Raw genomic sequence first — 19,803 nt, forward strand, 5'->3', positions numbered from 1 at the left:
CATATCATCTACATACAGTAGCAAGTATGCCACAGCCACTCCTTCCCTCTTCATTATGAAAACACAGCTATCATATAAAGACCTTTCAAAACCAATTCTCTGCATGTATTCTCCAAATCTCATGTACCACTGCCTTGAGCTTTGCTTCAAGCCATAGAGAGATTTCTTGAGCAAGCAAACCTTATCTTCATCTCCAGGTTTTATGAAACCCTCAGGTTGCTCCATATATATGGTTTCCATCAAATCTCCATACAGAAATGCCGTTTTGACATCCAACTGATGAAGTTCCTAGTTCTTCTCCACAACAATTGCTAGGAGTATTCTTATAGAACTATGTTTGACCACAGGAGAAAACACTTCATTATAATCAATTCCCTCCCTTTGAGTATAGCCCTTGGCTACTAATCTGGCTTTTTACCTGATTTTATTGCTCTGGAAAGCTTCAACCTTTTTCTTAAAAATCCACTTACACCCAACAGCCTTCTGATGCAATGGCCTTAGTACCAATATCCAAGTCTTATTCTTGTGGAGAGAATCAATCTCTTCTTGCATTGCCCTCATCCATCTATCCTTCACATGGCTCCTGACAGCCTCTTTGTATGTAGATGGCTCATGGTACTCAATTTCCTCTGCCACACATAATGCATAGTACATCATGTCATAGTCACTAAATCTAGATGGGAGCTTTATCTGCCTCTTTGATTTGGCTCTGAGTGGGGGAGGTTGCTCTGCTGCTGGGCTCTGATGTTGAATAGGAGGCTGACTTGTGCTGAAACTAGGACTCTCAGAAAGATCAGTAGTTTCTGAATCTGAATCCACATCAGGAGGCTCCACCTCAATTTGAGCACTCTCAGACTCCTTCCTAACAAAAGGCTTTTCATCCTCCTTAAACACAACATCTCTGCTCACAACTACCTTTAATTTCCCAGGTTCAGTGGACCAAAGTCTGTAACCTTTCACTCCCTTTTGATAGCCAATCATCACACACTTGATTGCTCTTGGCTCAAGCTTGCTCTGTCTGATATGAGCATATGCTCTACACCCAAAAGCTCTCAGTCTTGAATAGTCCCCCACTGATCCATACCATTTTTCATCAGATGATGGTGACTTGTTTATAAGAACAACAACAGATGATGGTGACTTGTTTATAAGAACAACAACAGTTGATGTTGCCTCAGCCCATAAATTCTTTGCCATTCCAGATGTGAATAGCATGCATCTAACCCTTTCCAAAACTGTCCTATTTGCCCTCTCAGCAACTCCATTTTGCTGTGGATTGTTAGGAACCGTCCTATGCCTTTTGATTCCTCTATCTTTGCAAAACTGATCAAATTCCGCAGATAAGAATTCCAGCCCATTGTCTGTTCTGAGGCATCTCAGGGACTTGCCTTTCTCCACCTCAACCTCCTTACACCATTCTTGGAATTTCTTGAAGGCCTCTGATTTTTCCCTCATCACATATAGCCATAATTTTCTTGAGAAGTCATCTATAATAGAGAGAAAATACCTGCCTCCACCAATGCTTTGGACTGGAGCTGGACCCCAAATATCACTATGGGCATAATCCATTGGTGATCCAGAGTTGTGTCTTGCTGCTTTGTAAGCCAGTTTCTTGCTCTTGCCTAGGACACATTGTTCACAGCTGCCAAGCTGCTCCTCTGCATTCAGCTTAATAATTCCTTTATTGGCTAACTCCTTAAGGCCAGATTCTGCCAAATGTCCCAACCTTAGGTGCCAAGACTTGAGACTGAGTTTTTCTACCAGATTCAGCTCACTCACAATGACCTTTGCTTCAAGATAATAAAGGCTATTTATCCTCTTTGCTTTCATAACAACCCTACTATCCTTGACAACCTTCATGTAGCCATCTGATGAAGAGAAACTCATTCCCTTCCTTTCCAGCATGCCAAGTGATATCAGATTTCTTTTGATGGAGGGAATGTACCTTACTTCTGAGAGAATTCTGACTGATCCATCATCCATGAGAAATTTTATCTTTCCCATCCTCTCAACCTTGCAAACATGATTATTCCCCAACATAACTGATCCACTTGAGTCTTCCAAGTCAGAGAGCCATGCCCTCTTGGAGGTCATGTGGAAGCTGCAGCCTGAGTCCATCACCCAGGAACTAGAGATCTCTTTCTCTGTGATGTTTAGAGCCTCTGCTACCACGACTTCTTCAGTAACATCAGCTGTACTAACACCTTTCTCTTCCTCTGCTTGCTTCCTTTTCCAACCATAACAATCTTTCTTAATATGCCCTGGCTTCTTGCACCAGTGGCAACTTCTTGTTTCCTTTTGATCCTCTTTCTTGGCTTTTTGCCCCTTTGGTTTCTTGAACCCCTTCTTCTGATCTGGCCTTTGTCATTGGTGCTGACATTCAGGCTCTCTGCAGTCAGGTCCACAAATTTGACACTATTTCTTTAAAACTCTTTAGCCTTCAAGGCTGACTGAACCTCTTCAAAAGATATGGAGTTCTGTCTCCCAAACAACATTGCATCCTTGAGGTGCTCATAGGATTTAGGTAAAGCATTCAACAACATTATAGCCTTATCCTCATCCTCTATTTTGACATCAATATTTTTTAAATCATCAATGGACTTATTGAACTCCTCTAACTGCTCAGTCACCCCTTTACCCTCCACAAACTTATAAGAGTAAAGCTTTTGTTTCATATACAGTCTATTGGCTAAAGATTTAGTGCAATAGATACCTTCAAGCTTGGACCATATCCCCGCAGCGGTGGTTTCCTTCGAGACTTCCCTGAGAACTCGATCAGACAGGCTCAAGATCAGTGTGCTATACGCCTTCTCTGCCACCTCCTTCTTGGCAACGAGCTTCTCATCAGTTATCTCGTCGTCTTCCTCTCCTTTCGCGGGCTTGTCTTCTGCGATTAGGGCATCCGCTAGCCCCTGCTATATCAAGATGGCTCGCATCTTTGATTCTCCATAATCCAAAATCGTGTGCACCGGTGAATTTCTCAAGATCAAATCTAGCAGCTGCCATACTTCCCACAGACGGCGCCAATTTGTTGGTGGATCGCGCGGAGAAGATGAACGTAGCGATGCAGAGAGATACAAATGACTCAAGATGTTACGTGGTTCGGTGTTACCACCTACGTCCACGGAGGAAACTGATCAAAATCTTATTCAAGTACCAAAGGGATTACAACACACTCAAAACTACAAGAACACTCAAACATACACTCAAGAAATCGATTACAACACTCACAGTTGATAATCCTCACTCAATCTCGATGATGTCTCACTTAGAAAGTGCTCTCTCTCTATAGCTTTGTTGAAGAACTAATGAGAATAAAACAGACGGTTATCTCTTCATATAAGCTGGCGCCTTTTAACCGATTTAACCGCTTTTCATAACTCTTCCCTTATTTGCAAATGAGTCCTCTGAACTTTCACAAATCATAAGTTCCACCCATCTACAATTAGGTTATTGTTTGAGTGAAAACAACCAAGTTATCTTTATTGTTCATTACCCTAAATCATCACACTTTCATCTTCTTCATCTTTTTTACCGTTTTTATTGTCATATTTCTTGTTTGGGTTATTGAATAATTTTGTAAGAACAAATCCGGGCAATAGATATTTCTTAAATCGACAAGATTCACATTAGAAAACTTTATGGAATTGTTTATTCAATTATTTCAATAATACTATCCCAAAAAATTACTATTATAATTAATTTACATCTAAGATAAAGGAAGCCACTTATATCATCCCCAAAGAATATTATAAATAGTTTACATTAGAGATAAAAGGATACACGTGTAAAATGGCCAAAGCTACGAATAATATTTTCAAAAGCGACTTATATATCCAGTTATGTTGAAAAATTATTCGTCATCTAATAATATGTAACGGAAAATACAAACAAGAAATAAAGCTTAATTCATAACAAATATTGTGTGTTGAGTATTTAAACACAAAGTTAAAAAATTTATATTTGATGTAATTTATTTCCACATTGGTCGAATCCTGCACTACGTGGAATAGCTACAAAATCAACATGACTCTTTGTTCACTGAATTGTTTTAATACATCAATTTCGTTTTCTATTTCATATTTTTTTATTCAGGTCCGATTAGAAAATTCTGCGGTTCAAAAAGTTTATTTTTCCTGACCACTATCATAATGTTTGGAAAATATTGAAATTGACCCAAAAATAATTATTTAAAACCAACATCTAACGGTCCGTATATAATGATCCGGCGGTGGCGCGCCTACTTTTTATAATTGTTCTACAATTCTGTCGAAGCATTTAAAAAAGAGGGGTTTAGCTAGGGTTTTTATATCTTCTTCCATCGGTACTTCATACTTATACCCTATTCTATCAAATTCAAACCCCTAATGGCCTTCGCCTCAGCTCTCCGTCGCATTTTCAACGGATCATCCACGCCGGCGCTCAATATACGCTCTCAATTCTCTTCGATTCGCCTCGAATCCACTCTTCCCACGCTCACCTCCCCTAAGCTCTTCGTCAGCGGTAAGGCTCTTCATTCTTTCAATACTAATACGCCTTTTCATTTGACTGTATTTGGTTTCTCAATTCGTGCAAAATCTTCGTCTTATTTCAATGGAAACGGATTTTGTGTTTTTTTGAATCTGAAGGCTTCTGTTTTGCTCAACATGATTGAGAAAAAAAGGTGATTATGCGTTACTCTGTTTCAAATATGGCTCATGTTTGCAGACACTGCGTCTTTATTTAAGTGAATACTTCCAGGTTTGCTCAATGCTTTGATGTTGATTTTAGACGATTTATGTGTAATGTTTTGCCACGGATATAACTTTTCCGTGCATTTTCCGTCCTTTTTTGCCATATCATAAATTATACTGTACTATGATCGCCAGCAGCGATCGTATACTGAAGGCTTTCACTGCTTGTTTGGCAGGAAATATATGAATACAGATAATAGGAGATGTTTCAAATGTTAGAGTGACAAGTAGATATATTTATGTATGTATTCGGGTGTATATGCATATACACAGATCATTCTTATATACACGTTCGAGGACTCACCTATATGTATGCACACCTGCTTTTATTTATGACCTATAAAAATTTGGAATATAATTCCCTCGGTCAGGCTTCCTGGAAATTAGTGAACTGTAAAATGTATATATATGTGCTACTTCACCTCTTCATGTCCAAAACTGCGGTATTAGTGCATTTGATCTAAACCAACATGGCATATCTCACATGATATGACACAACCTCAACCATAAGTCCATGGTTGTGGTACCTCTCTTTTGGATGCGGGAGCTATTTTTTTTATTGTGGAATGTGTGAAAGCATGGGTATCTCAAAGACTTGTTCAAAGAAGATGTTTGAGATTAATATTTTCTAAAAAAAGACTAAATTGGAACATTTTAATCTCCATAGATCCCAAAGTAGCTTTGTCCATAAATCATGTAGCTTGGATGAAATAGTTTTGACATATCACAGTTAAGACATTTAATGCTCCTGTTATGGCCCTATGAATGATTCAGCTTTGAATATTACCCTAGTACCTGTACCATACTACCATACTTCATGCATGAGAGTTCTCAGAAAAAAAGGGGTCTTGTTTACGGCAGTTGTGTAAAGAATGACTATCGGTTCTTTAAATCTCATGAAACAGGTCTTTCAAGAACAACAACTGATGATATGCTATACAAGGCATTTGCACCTTTTGGAAATCTTCGTGAGGGTAAACAGCTCAAACCTTATTCTTAGGCACACTGCCTGTCTTGGATTTGAATTTATATTCTATCCTCTCAATTTAGTCTTGTGAATGCGCTCTTTGATCTTGCAGCAAAAGTTATCATTGACAGAGGCTCTGGGAAATCAAGGGGGTTTGGTTTTGTAACTTATGATACCGTGGAAGAAGCTGAGAAGGCAAGGTCAGGATTAAATGGCCAGTTCATTGATGGTTGGGTAATTTTTGTCGACCCAGCCAAACCAAGGGAAGCTCCTCAGCAACCTCCACCTAGGCGAGACATGCAATCTACTGACACTGGTTACACTTCGAACAAGACTGTTGGATGGAGTGGTTATTGACTTCCATCCAAATTCTTTGAAAATATATTTTAATTGACTGGAATATATTGGCTTTTGAAGAAACTGTGTTATTTATTGGGACACATTTGAACTGCAAAATCTGTTGTCAGTTTTAGTGAATTGTATAATGGACAATAGCTGGAGAGTGGAGATGTATTTATCTCTGCATCTGGCTGCAATAGCATGATGAAAAAATCACAGGCTAGTTTGTTACTACATTATTTCTCCCTTTAGGTTTTATTTGGTCAAATAAGTTAATATCAGATCTGGGTATTTGTTTAGTCCTGATGTTGTGAAACAAATGAGATATAGTGCTACATTGGCTCGATCCATTTTTTGAGTCAAACTAAAGCCAGCTTATATTTCGTGAACTTATTAGAATTGAACAATCATCATCGCCAATGTAATAAAAGAGTCTGAACTACTCTCATACTCTAGAATGCAGAAGAAAACATTTAAGTAGGCTTCGATTATAGAGTGAAAGCGATTCATATAGTGATACAAGAGATAGTGCATTCAAATTATGGTTTTGATTTACATGCTTGTAAGCAAGCTAGTCTTCCAATACTAACTTGGTTATCTTAATATGGAATGAATCATTGATCATATTGTTTTGCCAATGGATGTAGACTTACGTTGAACCATGTAATCCTTGGCGTTGTGTTCTTTGCAATTCGTTTTGTAACTCAACAATAACATTATTAAATCTCTTTGTCTAACTTAAGACTTCACTTCATATGTCTCTCTTGGATCTAGAATGTGGCCCTTTGTAGTGCCATCGCGAGATGCCCACCGCTCGAACGTTAGATCGAGCATTGAACTATTACTTGATGCACGGTGCTAGATCAAGTGCAGTCGAGTATTGAACCATTACTTGATTGTTGATGTGTAAGATGCTTGGGAAAGATATTTACTGTCTTATGTTTGGAGTTGGTATTCATTGACAGAAGTTGTGAGAGTGGAATTCCTTTTAATCAAAACAACCTTCGAATATCACTTGGTGATACTATATTGATGGACAAAGGTCAGCCACCGTCATTTGATAGGTAACAAAATTACCTGAAATGAAATGGAACTATAGCCAATCAACACTTCGACCTTATCTTAAAGGCCTCTTCTTTTGGGTGCTCCGAAGAAGCCATTCAAGAAGTTTGTTCTATCAAAAGCTGATAGGATCTCTTAGCAGTGGAATTTCTTTTCTTTTGTCATAATAAGCAAAAAATATTGTTTCAGGACAGCTGCCTGACCTCAGGGAGAAAGGAGAGAGCCACGGGACAGTCATAATTAAGATATCTATCCGTAGAGAAATCTGTTTTAATGTTGATGTCATGGTTGAGCATATCAACTCAATTCTACAATGACCTTGGAATCTTTTCAATTTTCTTACACTATTATTGCTTGTTGATACACGTGATGATCTGGGTACTGGACAAGCACGGGGCTGCGACAAACTTGAGCAGGTGGGCTTCACGCTTATATTATTGAACGATCTTTTTCACTTGCCCTGCCTCCATCACTCTGCTACTTTTTGTAACAGTTGGTTGATGGCTCATAATCTGCTATTACCAACCAACATGATATTAGATGAAGGAATTTTATGAAATCATGTGTTCTTTCTGGTCTGGATTAGGCTGAGTATTCAAAATGTGTAATAGTTTCTTTACTCGACAGCAATACTTAATAACCCAGGAATATGCCAAGAAATTCAATCAACCTACTAAACTCAACTGAAAAAAAAAACTCAACTCAAGTTGATAAATAATATGAGCTCAGATTCATCAGAAATTTGCTGTGTGGACAAAAACACCATCACCTTGAAAGAAAACAAATATTGAAAACTCCAACAACGAAATAAATCACCAAAAAACAAAGGTTCACAGAAAGGAAAGGTCAAAATCAACCACAAAAAGCACTCACAACCATGGTTATATCAATCATCTCTCATGCATCTTGCAACGATCATGGATCAAACAAGATCTCAGTCTCTACTTATTTATATACACCATCCATGACTCTTTCACGTAGCCTCAGCAACCGGAAAGTGCATACTGACAGATTGCTTCAGGAAGCTACTCCCACAAAATGGATCTGGGGTGCTAACATCGAAATCTACATGTGGTTCGCCAATACTGTCTCCATAGGTCTCAAAGAAGGGCCTGAGCTTAGTAGACCCACCACCACTTTTCCGAACCTGCTTCTTATCCTTACTCTTGCTGCCTCTTGAAGACTTGGAACCACTCTTCTGCTTGTACTTCCCATACTTCTTGCTATTGCTGCGATAGTTTAGATTCTTATTTGATGGAAGATGTGACACAGATGTTGGGACTGGGTCGTATACTTCAGGAGCCCAGGTTACTGAGAGACGTTTAGGTGGCATTCCCTGCTTTTCACGGGTACCTTTCATGGCAGATACAAGCTTCAAGGGAAGCTGGGAGATAAATAGCATCAATGAGAATTGAGAAAAGAAAGAAAACAATGCAACTGTCAACACTACAATCACAAAACCTAATCTTTACAGATCATAAGCAAGGAATCAACTATCAAGAACGATACAGCTGAGCAAGGAATCAGAGTAATCTCATTAGTGAAATGACACATTAAAATGCTCAAACAGTTACTCTGGTGTCAAACGGAAGATTACTGATGTATAAACTCGACATAAACTAAATCACTGACATGATTTTGGGTTGAAAGATATAAATGCATGTTTTTCTGTATTAAATCCACTCAAGTAACCTTCATAAAAGACACATGTTCAACAACAGAGACCAAAGGGAAACAGCATAAATCCCACAAACTGAGAATTTAAGATAAAACCAAATTTTCCAAGAATCTATAAAAACAAATCACAGCATCAGCAAATTTCATTTACATTGATGTAAACATTTGCATAACTAGCCATAGAAAATCCAGAATGGGATTATTAATAATTTCTATTGCACAAGAGAGAAATCACACTTAAATACTTGGTAGAGTAGACCTGAGATCATAATGAAAGCTTACAGGCAGTGATTTGGATTGTGGATAGCACTTATTAGAGGGATTATTAAAGTCATTTACTTCAGATACTTCAGCCCTGATATCTCCCTCTTGCTCTTCTTTCTCACCAATGATTGCATCTACAGAGGGCTTGGGCCCACTGGCACACTTGCTTAAGCATTTCTCAGATGCTGAATGATCTGTGTGAATCCTTTCTAAGCCTTGGCATTCACATTCTTTCACCACATTTACTACATAATCCTTCCCAGGAGATAGGTTGAGTTCATTAGTTGATGATCCAATATCTTCAACACTAAAAAACTCTGTCAGGCATGTTTTGAGGTCATTCATAGAAAGATCTTTCGAGTTTTTCTGAGCTAGATGGTCAGGGTCTGTTGAAGAACAGCCGCTGCTTGCTATATATAGACAAGATGATGTGTTATGAGGACCAAACACTTCCATCTACAACGACACAGCTACAGAGAAGACCTGTCAATGCAAAAATCAGAAGTTCATCAGCACACGCAGAAGAATGACAACCACAAAACCATATAAATAAGATATGTCAATAAAATTTGAATATATGACTGACCAAACATCATAATATCATTCAATTATAGTGACCATAACATAATTAGATGGATTATCATCCTAGAGTAGGAAAAACAAAGAGTTACTGAAACACAACACACAGCCCCTGCCGGTATGACACATATCATCACACGACCAATTAATCCACTGCACTCGTACGACCAGAAGGTACTATTACAATATTAACCGGAATCCTGTACGACCAGAAGGTACTATTACAATATTAACCGGAATCCATGTATCTAGCGACGACTATCTTGTTATCAATGTTTCAAAAGGAACATATATAATCTTCACAATGCATTGAAATTGAGCTTAGATCAATCATAACCATGTCAACATATTTGAAATATATTAACCGTGAGACAGAAATCACGAAAGCAAATTGCTGCCAGATAAGAACAATATAACGGAACTCTAATTAACCATCAAGCCAAATAAATACAACAAGTGTTTGATTTTAGACCCTCAGTTTCAAATCCTAGCGAAGAGGCTCAATTAAGCAATAACAAGTAATGGATTATGAACAAAACCTGTGAAATTGATATAAAAAGTAGAATAAAATAACTCAAAAACATAAAACGTAAATTATCCAGAAAAAAAAAAGTTAGAAATGGAAAACATCAGCATTAATTACCTCACTTAACCCCTCAAAACGAAACGTTGCCCGATCAACACAAATCCGAAGATCAAGCCACGTCAAATTGATAAGAAATCCTAACGTCACGTCCGGGTACGAAAAACAGAGCGCAGAGAAATCTCGATGGGGAAAACGGATCGGAAAACAATTGAAGGCAAAAGGTTAACTACTAGTAAGATTACCACGCCGATCACTTTTCTGAAGATGTTTCAGACGATGAAAAGAAGAACCGCCATAGAAGGAGGAGACGCTGGGGCGGGTGGAGAGGAGAAGGTGGTTTGGAGGCACCGAATGCATCGTTCGATGCTCTTCAGATCAGGAATCCCCAATTTTTCCGGTAAACGTTGTCGAAATTGAATGGTCCAGTGGCTATGGAGCAAAGAGGGCAGAGGGAATAGGAGATTGCAATGAAATCGGGAGATTGGAAGTGCAACCCTAATCGTAGGATTTTTAGGGAGGAGGAAAAGACAGATGAATTATCAAACAACGAAGCTGCGTTACATATATGACGACAAAATCTTAGTCAAAGGCTCTCCATTTTAACAGGATTATCATCAGTATGACTACTTATTTAGAAAATAATAATCTTACTACTATAAAAATAGGACCACCACTTTAGATGGACATAATTTATTTTAAATAGATACAGATTAAATTTCTTTGGATAATCTATAACAAAAAAATAAGATTATTTTTCATGAATGAAAAATAATGTTAATAAATATAACATACTGCATAGAGTTTAACTTATTCACAGAGAAAAATAAAAGAGTTAGACGTTAATTTTGCTAAAATAAAAACTTAGATTGGGACGTCCCAATAGATACCCAGCACTTATCTTAGGGCATCCGCATGGACGACGGAGACGATGCGACGGACGATGGGTTAACCATCGTCTGCGCTAATAGATCGTCCGCGGACGATGCGCGGAGGATACCCATCGTCCGTCGCATCGTCCGTCACTGTGGACGACGCGGACGTTGGGCACGCGTTTCTAATTTTTTTTTGAATTTTTTCAAGAAAATTTTCTTATTTAAACTCTACTATTCACTACCATTTCACACACTCCAATTTCACATCTCTTCAATTTCTCTTCAATTATTCTCTCTCATCGACTCAAAAATGAATCACGACGACTACGATCTGAGTACATCGGATGGCTGCAGACGGGCCTTGACTCGAGCCTTGTTCGATGTCGTTAATGAAGCCAAGGCGGAATGCTTGGCACAAATGCAGCGGGAGCAGGCGGCGGCGGAGGCGCGGGTCCCTCGCCCGATACGACGTCGGACGTTTGTCCCCCGCGAGCACGACGTAGCGCACGAACGTCTGTTCGCAGATTATTTTGCCGAGAATCCAAGGTGGGGCCCGAATGTTTTTCACCGCCGTTTTAGAATGAGCTGAGATCTTTTTCTCCGCATTGTGCACACGTTGCCGTGATGAGTACTTCTAGTATCGGGAAGATGGGATCGGCAGACCCGGACTTACGCCGTTGCAGAAGTGCACGGTTGCGATCCGCCAGTTGGCCTACGGCACAACAGCGGATATGTTCGACGAGTACCTTCACGTCGGGGATACAACCGGCCGCGAATGTCTCGAAGACGTCGGGGATACAGGCTGGGCCCGAGTACCAAGCTTGGGATGCTAGGGAGAGGCCAATTTACTAGCGGCTACAAGGACAGCCACCCGACGATGATCCTAGAAGCCGTCGGCCGACCACCGCCTCTAGATCTGGCATGCCTACTTTGGTGTAGCCGGGTTGAACAAAGACATCAACGTCCTCAACTCGTCCACCCTATTCGCCGATCGGTGCAGGGGTCGCGGTCCGGCCATTCAGTTCACTGCCAACGGCCGCACACATCATATGGGGTACTACTTGGCCGATGGCATATACCTTAGGTGGCTTTTTTTTGAAGACGATCAGCTGCCCAATTGGTGAGAGGAAAGTCTTGTTTGCGGCAAAGCAGGAGTCCGCGCGGAAGGATGTGGAGCGGGCTTTTGGGGTGCTCCAATCGCGGTGGGCAATCGTGAAAGGTCCAACGCGTTTCTGGTACAAGGACGTCATCGCCGACGTCATGTATGCGTGCATCACCATGCATAACATGATAGTCGAACAAGAACGTGGCCATGTCACCAATTGGGTGGATGATGAAGCCGGATCTAGCTCCAGCACGGCGACCTCGTCGGTCATTCGAGGATTACCGACTGGCTTCGGTGCGGTTCTACAGCGACAGGCCTCAATGCGTAACCAACAAGACCAAACTCAGCTCATGACCGACGTGATTGAAGAAGTTTGGACTCGCAACCGCCCCCGTTGAGAAATTGTAGTTTTTTTTATTTCGTATTGTAATGTTTGAATTTTAATGAAATGAAGTTAGTTTTCCAAATTTTGAAGTATTTAAATATGCAAATAATAGAAAAATGTTTAGGGCGTCGCTTAGGGCGGGGCTATAGTCCGCCCCCACTGCAGATGGAATAGGAGGAGGATAAAATGTTGATGTTACGGTGCATGGGGCGTCCCATTGTGGATGCCCTTATGATCTTACAATAGAGGAAGTGAAATCGTATTCATAATTATTCATATACTATACAGTATACTGGTAATTAACTTACAGTTGGAGAACATAATAAATTGAAAAAATTTGATGGTTAGAATTGATTTTTTTTGTAACTGAAAATCATATATGAACATGTCGGCATATTATTTGGGTTGATCCGAATGGTTGCTACTTGCAAACAGGGAGGATAATTTTTAACTTTTATAAAGGATATGCATAATAAATGGAATCTCATAATTGGAATTATAAAAGTACAAATATATGATTTTATATTTATAAGCGACGTGTTTTTTTGCTTTATAATATAATGGGGGAAAGTTTGTATAGGTCACTTGATATGACAATTTTAATTTGTATCCCCATATTAGCTCCACCAGAGGTTTAAGAATTAAGATTCAGAAACCGCATATTAAAATACAAACTAATTCTATTTTGTAATTTTGATGGAGAAATATTTTTACAATCGGTGATTTAATAAGTATTTATTTATATTTTTTTTTTGCAAAGTGTTAGTCAAACATTATTTTCTATCAATTGGGCTATGGCACGTGGATTTGGTAGCATATTTGCCTATTCGAATTTTTTTTTTGACTTCACCATCGTAATTTGGTAGTTAAACCAGAAAACGAAAATGTTAGGGAGATATAAAACAGAGAAACAAAAATCGGATATCTGAAAGTCGTGTTTATCACTTTCAGATCAAATCAATTTCGGGGTTCAACCAAAATGTTTGATCGGATAAAATTCAGAGTATTAGAAGATCATATGTTTGTATTTTTCGATGATATTCAACCAGAAAATGATCAGTAGAAGAAGAAGATGAAACAGTGCAATGAAGCATTGCAACTGTTGGGAGATTAAACCGAAAATAACCGAATTTCAAAGGTTTCCAAAATTGCAATTTAGTCCTTCGACTTTCGGAAATTATATTTTCGGATGAATTTCCGATACAGTAACTTTGTCGGAAATAAAAAATTTCGGGCTCTGCCCCTTGGACCCCGCTACCCGGGGGCGCTGCCCCCGGACCCCCGTTCATCTATCTAGGAGCTTCGCTCCTAATATTATAACGAATTCAAATAAGCGTGCACTCCGCACCTCCATACTTAAATGATGTATCATTATAACAATAACCGATCATTCAAGTTAATCCAATTACACTAAAATATCTAACAGAAAATATGAGAGTTTTTTCGCAATACCATTTGAAAACTGACTGTTGATTCCAGTCAACTCCGTTATCCGACACGAATTCGCACAAAATTATTGGGTTTAGGTCAAGCCTTATTGGGTTCGTGTCCTTATCGAGTTGACCTATTAAGAACCTGATAATTTTGGGTTGGGTTCAGGTTGGATGCGAGTTGGATACGGATAACCCATTAAGATAATATTATTATTTTTATTATTATTTAAAAAAATATATTTTACTTTATTTTTTTTAATTCTTGTAAATTCATATTTAAATGATATAAAATGGATTTTAATTGTGTAAATTAGGTTGAAAAATAAGGTTTAATTGTGTGATATCAGGTTTTAATCGTGTGATATCAGGTTCGGGTTGTATCGTGTCTGATCAACTCATATTATATCGTGTCGTTAACGAGTTCGTGTCGTGTGCGGGTCGTGTTCGGATTTGAAGGTAGCAGGCCAGGTTCATGTTCGGATTTACTGTTCCCTTAACAGGTCGGATTCGGGTTAGACCTTATTGGGTTAGGTCGTTATACCCAATCCGCATGATTTGTCAGCCCTACATACAACAAAAAGAAAGAGACAAAATGACGTAGTTTTAGATAGTATTACCTCTGCACCTTCATAATTGAGTCATTTTTTTCAATTATTTTTTGAAAATCATAATAAATAACTAGAGTAGATAAAAAGTAAAGTAAGATAGAGAATAATATATAGAAATTTTTTCTCTAGCTAAGTGCATTCACAATGAGCTAAAAAAATCAGCCCCAATCTTATTTTTTCAGTTGTCACATTAAGCCCAACACCTGCAATGTATCCGGCTTTAGTTTCAGCCCAACTAATTTTCACAATCATTATTGAAAAAAACTATTACTACTGCATCATTTTACTTGAAAATTAAAAAAATACATTAATTTTTTTTACTAATGAATTACTCCTGAATTAGTCGGTTCCTTCATATTCGACGTCCAAACTTGTAATAACTTATTCTAAGTGTAATCTTTTGAATATCATGTACTACTTAATTGAGTTATTTAGATTCAAAATTAAGTTATTAATTTGGTGAAACCACATTTGTCCATTAAGTTTTTAACACAATTATTATAAACTTTAAACCAAAAATATATTATTAGAGATCAAAAAGTAACCGACTTAATGTGGACTAATAATTTTTTTAGGACAAATGTAGTAGTACTAATTTTAGGCTTTAATCGTTTTTTAATCAAAATCTAACTAAAAAAATATAGATAAATAACTTGCGTATTGCCTAAAGAAATGGGAAAAAACTGAACAAGTGTAATCATTTTCCGAAGCAAACAAGCATTTTAGAAAATGTAAAAGGAAAAAAAAATTATAATAGAAGAAAAACAATGCGAAGACCTTTTGAGTAAGAAATTAATATTAGTATCTCACCGGAGCAATATACAATCCATTTATTATTATTATTATTATTATTATTATTATTATTATTATTATTTATATTAAATTACGTTTAATGTATTTCAAGTTTTAATTCATTAATTTTTCATGTTTAAGATATTCAATATCTATTAATTAATTAATTATATTATTGATTCAATTCAATTAACTTATTTTAGAATAAATTTTATTGTGCAAGACAATTATTTATCGAAATGGATTTAAATATCACTGGTCAAAGTACAACACAACTTTAATCTGGAACATTTCAACTATAGAAAAATGGAGCTATCATCAATGAGAATGCTCTCATTTAATCCACATTATCATTATTTATTTTATTCATACATTAAAAATGATTAATTTTATGATAGGAGTAGTATAAAAATCAAAGTTCAATTGGAGTACATGTTTTTTTAAAATTTAAATAAATCATTAAACACAAACTGAGTAGTAAAACATTCAAAGTTCAATTGGAGAATATATTCTTTGAAATTTAAAAAAATCATTAAACACAAACTGAATTTATATTTCTATATTAATTATGCAAGTACTCGTATTAAAATGAAATAAAATCGCACTAATATCCACACCAAAAATACCAAGCCCAAATAACCCTTGTCTTTTCACCCCCGACGTTAAGCTTGCTGTACGAGCTACAACTATTGGTGTATTTCAAGTGACGCGGATCGTATCCAAATTTGTTATCAGCCGTCGATGAAAACAATCCGACGCTCCAAATTTAACCCCCTTTTCATCTCATGCCGATTCCATGCTGCTACTTAAACCAACTGCACCGCCCCTGTTTACTTGACACGCACAGCTTCTCTTTTCCTTGAATATAGCATTTTCTTCTTCGATTTCGTCGATTACATTCAAGCAGCTCAACCAAATGGAAACTGGCGGTAAATTGAAGAAGGGAGCCGGTGGCCGGAAGGGCGGCGGTCCCAAGAAGAAGTCTGTCTCCCGCTCCGTCAAAGCCGGCCTCCAGTTCCCCGTCGGCAGGATCGGTCGCTACCTTAAAAAAGGTCGCTACGCCCAGCGCGTTGGTTCCGGCGCCCCGGTTTACATGGCTGCCGTGCTCGAGTACCTCGCAGCTGAGGTGCTCCTCTCTCTCTCTCTCTCTCTCCTTCTTGGCATTGATTGTACATTTTTGGATCTAGGTTTTTCGTAATTAGGGGTTTCAATAAATTAGGGTTTTTTCGGGCATTGATGTAAATGTTGGTGTTGGTTTTCAGGTTTTGGAGTTGGCAGGGAACGCGGCGAGGGATAACAAGAAGAATAGGATTATTCCGAGGCACGTGCTGCTGGCGGTGAGGAACGATGAGGAGCTGGGGAAGTTGCTTGCCGGAGTGACAATTGCGCACGGCGGAGTGCTGCCGAACATCAACCCGGTGCTGCTGCCGAAGAAAGCGGAGAAGGCTGGCGGTGCTGAGAAGGCGACTAAATCGCCGTCCAAGGCAGGCAAGTCTCCGAAGAAGGCTGCTGCCTAGTTTTATCTTTGAATGTAGCAAGTCGATTTGGTGTGGTGTGGTGTTGGTATGTAGGATTCAATGTTTATAAGTGAAGGAGTAATTGTAGGTTTTGTCCTTTTGCAATTGTGGAACCTCTTTGCTACATCTTGTTGACAACGAATACACAATTGGAAATTCATCTTGTGTTTCTTCATTCATACATACATTTTTCTGGAGTGTTTAATCTCGAGGAGTAATTACACTTCTGAAAGAGGACCTGGAGGAGTGCTTCGTTGAAAAGAAAACTCAATTGAGGAGTATGTGGTTTGGGACAGGGTGTAAAAGATTATGACAATTGGCAACATGATAATAAGCAGGAAATTATGCTCTCATTACTAAGAGAACGATAAACATGCAGGAGAATTGGTTCAGAATTGAACACTTGCGTACAACTGAAAGGGGCCTAGAATTGGCTCGCAAATTGGGATTAGAAATGAGCGATGAATTATGTGATTCCACATCACCGCTCTATTTGTTGATTTCTCCCGACTCCTCTTTGTATGAATGGGCTTACGACTGAGTCATTAAGCTTTACAACACCTCCACGATTTCAATCTCAAACTCTTCCGGATTCGAATAGATAACATGGGAAGAAGAGGGGGATATAGGAGCCTCCGGTGAAGGCTGTAAACGAAGAGCTCCCAAGATTCAACTCTCCACCTCAAACTCTTATCGTGGATACTATAGACTGAAATCCAATCCTGCTACGCATCATGTTTGGGCATCTCTTATAGGGTTGGATCCAATATATGGCTAGGTGGGGTAAATGCCCCTCCTATACTCCTATATATGATAGTCATAAAATGCACACCGTATATATTTGTACAAATTCCAAACTCGTCAACACAATATCAGCATAATGTCTAACACATCGTAAAATTTCAAGATTCTGATATCAACACAGTGTTGACACATTATTATCACAACATCCATCGTTGACATTAGGTTGATATTTTTTGTTGCAGTTATTTTGCCATCAGTTGATATTTTCTAACGGTCCAGATTATAATTTGGAGTTTGTACAATAAGGACTCGTTTGATACAAAAGATGAGATATGAGAAGATATGTAAAACAAGATAAGAAATACGGGCTTCATGTCAAGATATGCAAAGATATGATTTTTTTCCGTTGTTGTTTGATAGAAAAGAAATTATCTAAATTTGTATTGTATATTAAATAACATGGCTTAACTTGATAAATTGGTGAGATATATAAACAAGGTTAATGTTATAATTTTGGTAAGATTAGATAGGGTCCTGGTCTTATATTGGGCTTTGAGTTAAACTTAACTATGATATCAAACAATTAGAAATGTTCATATATAATTCTCTATCTTGGTATTACTAACTTATCCAAAATTATGCAATTATCCCTTGTTGAGTTCTCAATTTTTTTCTCATATTAATAAGAGTCATAAAAGCTTCCCAAATTTGGTTAGCATACCAAAGTAGAATTTAGCTTGGAATATGACTACTCTTTCTAATTTCCTATTCGTTATTTTATTTCTAAGGATATTGAACTAATATCATTAAATGAATAGTGTTCATTAATTGATTTTTTTTTGTTTCTAATATAATGTTTTTTTTTTGGACATTTTTGCATATATGGAGACTTTTATGGTTCTTTTCTTTATATACTAAGTAGATGATCCGGCTTCTGCAACCTCACCCAAGACCTCGCGATGAGATCCTTCGTAGATGATCCTCGCGATGAGATCCTCTACAAAACACAACATTTGTTGCTTTGCTTTAAACGCAGAAAATTATGAACAAAATGTTGACGTTTTACTAGTACTTTCATTATGAATTTTTTAAATATGTTTTACGTTTTAACTAAAAATTTTGTTGTTGATTTGCAAGATTCCTTTTATGCATTTAATTATGAATTTACGATTCAAAAACTTGCAGGGATATCTGTAAGATTTTAATTACAGATTTGAAGGAGAAATTATTACTACTATCGTAAGATCATTAACTTTGAGATTTTAAAGAAAAAATATTTTAAAAAAATGATAATAGTAAATAAACCAAAGAAAAATTGTAAAATAGTGATGCACAATAAAACTTTAAAATATCATAAAAAAGCAAATAAGTAGAGCTTAGCTACAATCAAATGCATAAAATAAGGAATCATGCATATCTAGAATAATGGTTTAGTAAAGATAAAAAAATATCATAACGAAAAGAAAAAAAAAGTCAGCGTTTTGTTCATAATTTTCTGCGTTTAGAGCACAACAAATGTTGTGTTTTGTTACACTGCAGAGGATCTCATCCCCAAGACCTCAATTATGTAGATGATACGGCTTCTGCAATCTCACCCAAGACCTCACGAGCATTTTACCAAGAGTCCAAGACCTCACTATTTATTTCACTAATGTCAACATTTTGGGATGTCGATTCTTAAAATAATGAAATTACAAACTTCGATTATAATTTTGGTATTTTTCAAACTTTATATTTTGTGTGTTACTCCCTCCGCCCTACAAAGTTTGTCTCATTTTACCATTTTCATCCGTCTCACAAAGTTTGTCCTACTTGGAATCTTACCAAAAATAAGCATTAAATACACCCCCAATCTCCTCAATGTGAGACTCTTATTCCTCTACACACTTTCATTTAATACAAAGTCAAACAATTTCTTAAAATTCGTGCCAGACCAAGTTGAGATAAACTTTGAAGGACTAGGGAAGTACTCCCTCCGTCACACAAAAGATGTCACACTTGTGGGACGGCACAAGATTTTAGGAGGAGTTTTGTTTTGTGTGTTAAATGGAGAGAGAAAATATAATTTTTATATTCATGTGAGAGAGAATTTTTTTCAAAAAGGAAAATGTGACATCTTTTGTGGGACAAACTAAAAAGG

General features: G+C 37.6%; 4 protein-coding genes across 7 annotated transcripts; 3 read left to right on the plus strand and 1 right to left on the minus strand.

Annotated features, from left to right (window-relative positions):
• Positions 1 to 4,265: 4,265 nt before the first annotated feature.
• Positions 4,266 to 6,273, plus strand: LOC125219162 (organelle RRM domain-containing protein 2, mitochondrial). Of its 2 annotated transcripts, none has more exons than XM_048121059.1 (3): positions 4,266 to 4,503; positions 5,639 to 5,707; positions 5,813 to 6,273. In XM_048121059.1, exons 1-3 carry the CDS (start codon positions 4,368 to 4,370, stop codon positions 6,055 to 6,057), a joined length of 450 nt encoding a protein of 149 aa, XP_047977016.1. In that variant the 5' UTR covers positions 4,266 to 4,367; the 3' UTR covers positions 6,058 to 6,273. The 2 variants fall into 2 exon arrangements, with proteins under 2 accessions (XP_047977016.1, XP_047977017.1); XM_048121060.1 differs by lacking the exon at positions 4,266 to 4,503 and adding an exon at positions 5,001 to 5,544 and having other exon boundaries at positions 5,583 to 5,707.
• Positions 6,274 to 7,888: 1,615 nt separating this feature from the next.
• On the minus strand, positions 7,889 to 10,579 carry LOC125219161. Of its 3 annotated transcripts, none has more exons than XM_048121057.1 (3): positions 10,450 to 10,579; positions 9,061 to 9,525; positions 7,889 to 8,485 (listed from the first exon to the last, which is right to left on the minus strand). In XM_048121057.1, exons 2-3 carry the CDS (start codon positions 9,496 to 9,498, stop codon positions 8,075 to 8,077), a joined length of 849 nt encoding a protein of 282 aa, XP_047977014.1. In that variant the 5' UTR covers positions 9,499 to 9,525; positions 10,450 to 10,579; the 3' UTR covers positions 7,889 to 8,074. The 3 variants fall into 3 exon arrangements, with proteins under 3 accessions (XP_047977014.1, XP_047977015.1, XP_047977013.1); XM_048121058.1 differs by lacking the exon at positions 10,450 to 10,579 and adding an exon at positions 10,265 to 10,421 and having other exon boundaries at positions 9,118 to 9,525; XM_048121056.1 differs by lacking the exon at positions 10,450 to 10,579 and adding an exon at positions 10,265 to 10,421.
• A 1,568-nt stretch (positions 10,580 to 12,147) lies between these two features.
• On the plus strand, positions 12,148 to 12,582 carry LOC125220987. Its single transcript, XM_048123111.1, has one exon. It carries the CDS (start codon positions 12,148 to 12,150, stop codon positions 12,580 to 12,582), a length of 435 nt encoding a protein of 144 aa, XP_047979068.1.
• Positions 12,583 to 16,229: 3,647 nt separating this feature from the next.
• LOC125224218 (histone H2A-like) lies at positions 16,230 to 17,094 on the plus strand. The gene is made up of 2 exons (XM_048127581.1): positions 16,230 to 16,528; positions 16,665 to 17,094. Exons 1-2 carry the CDS (start codon positions 16,319 to 16,321, stop codon positions 16,917 to 16,919), a joined length of 465 nt encoding a protein of 154 aa, XP_047983538.1. The 5' UTR covers positions 16,230 to 16,318; the 3' UTR covers positions 16,920 to 17,094.
• The last annotated feature ends 2,709 nt before the right edge of the window (positions 17,095 to 19,803 follow it).

The sequence above is a fragment of the Salvia hispanica genome, chromosome 4, assembly GCF_023119035.1.
Source record: "Salvia hispanica cultivar TCC Black 2014 chromosome 4, UniMelb_Shisp_WGS_1.0, whole genome shotgun sequence".
Lineage (NCBI taxonomy): Eukaryota > Viridiplantae > Streptophyta > Magnoliopsida > Lamiales > Lamiaceae > Salvia > Salvia hispanica.